Genomic DNA, 3,302 nt, shown 5'->3' on the forward strand with positions numbered 1-3,302 from the left:
ACTACTCTATTTAAGGGCTCTGTGCCTCCTCCTCCTCATCTGGAGACATACTGTGGCTGCCTCACTGGGCCACCTTATGGAGTAAATGGTGGAGTCGTGGGATGCCTCATGCAGGGCCACGGCAGCCCTAGACCAATGGATACTGTTAGAGACCCTGCATCTGGCCAGGACGCTGCTCACCGCACAGCTCGCCCTCGTCTGAGCCATCTCCGCAGTCATCTTTGCCGTCACACAGCTTGTCAGGGGGCAGGCAGACGGAGGTGTTGTTGGCACAGGGATGTGAGGGTGGCCTGCAGGCCAGGGCCTCACAGTTCTCCTCGTCCGAGTTGTCTTCACAGTCGCTGTCTCCGTCACACACCCACGCTTTGCTGATGCACCGAGCTGAGGGGGGCAGGCGCACATGAGGAGCAGGCCTGGAGACTGGGACTCACTGTGCCCAGACCCAGTGGGCTTCTCTGACAGGGTCATCGCTGAAGCACTCTGGGGACCGCTATGAACCACAAAGCCTTTGCTGTCAAATCCACACAGGTAACTAAGACAGCAGGAAGGACACTCAACTCCAGCCAGGGTTTGGGCTCCCAGGGTCCTTCGTGCAGACCTGGCCCCTTCCTGATTCTCCCCTCCCCACTACGCCACCGCTACCCCTGCCACCAAATCTGGGGTCCCCCCAGTCCTCTTTTCACCTGAGTCCTTGCAGCCGAACTTGACATTTGGGTCACAAACATGGGTCACCCCCTCACAGCTCTTCTCGTCACTGGAATCCATGCAGTCGGTGTCTCCGTCACAGCGCCACCGCAGGGGGATACACAGGCCATCCAGCCGGCACTGGAACTCATCGGTATGGCAGCCTCCAGGAGGTCTGGTGGCTGGAAGACATGGGGGTGCATCAGGAGGGAGAGGCCCTCCAGGTCAGCCTGGATGCCAAGCGGAAGAGTCCGGGAGCATCCTGTGAGCCTGCGGACAGCCTGGCAGCCCTGAGAGACCCGTCAAGAGTCTCAGATGCCACACCTTCAGGGACCCCAGTGATCATCTAATGTCCCCTTCTCTACACTCAGGATGGAGACCGGCTAAGGATTTTGTCGCTTCCCTCATTCACTCCATGCTCTCCGAGTGCCAGCTAGGTTCTAGGCACTGGCAGGGACTAAGATCAAGTTCTTGCTCCGAGATAACTCAGGGCCTAGTGGAGGGAGACAGATCAAGGCTATGACTGCAGACAATGACACACTTTGTGGAGACGAAACCAGGAACGGTGCCAGTCTCGTGGGTGACACTTCAGATGAGAGAGTCACCAGGGCTCTGAGCAGAAGCCATTTGAGCAGGGACAGGAATTAAGTAAGAGTAAAGCCACAAGGACACCTGGAATTGCACACCCAGCAAAGGAAACCCCAGTGGGAAGCGGCTGAGATGGGCCAATCGAGCCAGAGTGGGGAGGGAGTGGGCGGGAGGCAGAGCATGGGTCAGAGGTCAAAGGGCTCAGAGGTCTCAGCAATTTTTCCATGTATGCAGGGAACTGGTATAACCTGGGGGCGGGGCTGGGGCACAAGCTCACTGGTCCAGCAGGATTGTGCTGTGCCCTATCCAAGCCCGCAAGCCATAATGGAAATGCCACCCAAGTGCAAACACTGGCCAGGTACCGGGCTGGGTCTCACAGTAATAGTGTGCCCACCGCTCCATCCTCTCTGCCATCACAGGGCTGGTACCCTCTCCTCACGTCTCAACTCTCATCAGCTGCCTATGATCTGACTCTTCTTCCCCGGGAGGGACTGAAGTTCAGTGCGCTCTAATTTCCTTCTGGAGCTGTCTCCCAAAGTGTCACCGACACTGTACCTCCTCCCAGTGCTCCCCACTGCCTCTGTCTGATCCCCACTGCCTGCCAGGTCAAGCCTGTCTGACCCTCATACCCTACTGGAAGCTGCCGCTTCAGAAGCAGCCTCATTCCCTTGTCAATGCAGAGGCTTCTCTTCTCTGCCTGCCTGCCTGGCCCAGCTGGCACCGCCGGAAGTGTTCGAGTCTCCAAGCTGCCTTCCGCCCCCATAGGAAGTCTCACACTCTCCTATGTCAGGTGCCATATGGCCAGTCAGGTGCACCTCCTCCTGAAGGGTCCTAGGCCATGCCTGCTCAGAACCACAGACTAACATTACTGCCAATCAGGTCTCTGATCCCACATCAGGCCCCATCCATGCCTCTCCACCTATTGCCTGCAGGAGGAAGTCCACGCAGAGGAAGCCATCGGTCCAGGTCTGCCTGGCTTGTTGGGTAACACCTGCACTGCTTCATAGAGCATGTGGGATCCCTTCCTAGATCCCCAAGTGCTTCTTAGAGATGATCCTGAAAATAGCACTGTTCCCTGATCCTCCTGAGACCCCCTTGGTCCTGTCTCTTAGTTGGATGCACAGTGGGTGGTCCACAGCACCCACTGTTCACAATTCTAACTCCAAGGCAGAGACTAGCCGGTGGACCACGGGCCATGTAAGGCTTGACATGATGTCAGCTGTCATGAGTTGAACTCCTCCTGTCCCTAAAAGGATGCCGAACCACCTTACCTATCAAGGTAGCCTTGTTTGACAGTAGTGTCTTTGCAGACTGAAATCATTGGGGGTAATAAAGCCTAATTAACAGCATTAATGTCTCTATAAAAAGAAAAATGTGGACCCAGGGACAGACCCACTCAGGGAAAATACTACATGAAGATGGAGGTAGAGATAGGATGGAAATTTAGCGCAAAGGAAGGCCTAACGTTTCCGAGACGCTGGGACGTGTTTTCCTTCACAGGCTGGGGAGGAGCCAGCCCTGAGGACAGTTTGCTCTTCAGGACTGTGTGACAGTGTGCTTCTGTTGTTAAGTCACTCAGTTTGTGACTGTGGATTACAGAAACCTTAGGAAACTAATATGCTAAACATTCAATTTCACAGGGGGAAAAAGGACTTTTCTAACCGTCAGAACCATCCCAGCTCTGCAGCCTTTCCCAACAGCGATGGCCAGAGAGAAGACACCAGCACCTCAGGGAGGGCCTGTCTCTCCAGGAATCTCGGCCTGCCCCAAGAGGCCTCTTCCGGCCCTGGGCGCCCCCCTCATCCCTTCCCCCTCATCCCTTCCTTTGTACTCCTCCTCCATCCATAGCCCAGAATGACCTTGTACTCTTAGTGATCGATCCCCTGCCTCAGCCTCTCATGTGGTGGGATCAGAGGGATGAGCCACCACGCCTGGGTAGACATCCTGTCAATTCGGTGCTTTACCAGACACGTCCCTGCACTGCGTTTCTGTGCTCACCTCACTGACCTATCCAACGCTTTACCAGACAC

At 55.8% G+C, this 3,302-nt stretch overlaps 1 protein-coding gene across 1 annotated transcript in view; it reads right to left on the bottom strand.

The window, feature by feature from the left end:
• Lrp1 (LDL receptor related protein 1) overlaps positions 1 to 3,302 on the bottom strand; it is an 82,257-nt gene that overhangs the window by 37,166 nt on the left and 41,789 nt on the right. The window contains exons 21-22 of the mRNA XM_005358010.2: positions 684 to 866; positions 181 to 381 (exon numbers count right to left, since the gene is read on the bottom strand). Of these exons, the coding sequence (XP_005358067.1) occupies positions 181 to 381; positions 684 to 866 (384 nt within the window). The remainder of the gene's footprint in view (positions 1 to 180; positions 382 to 683; positions 867 to 3,302) is intronic.

Source organism: Microtus ochrogaster, chromosome 24 (genome assembly GCF_000317375.1).
Source record: "Microtus ochrogaster isolate Prairie Vole_2 chromosome 24, MicOch1.0, whole genome shotgun sequence".
NCBI lineage: Eukaryota > Metazoa > Chordata > Mammalia > Rodentia > Cricetidae > Microtus > Microtus ochrogaster.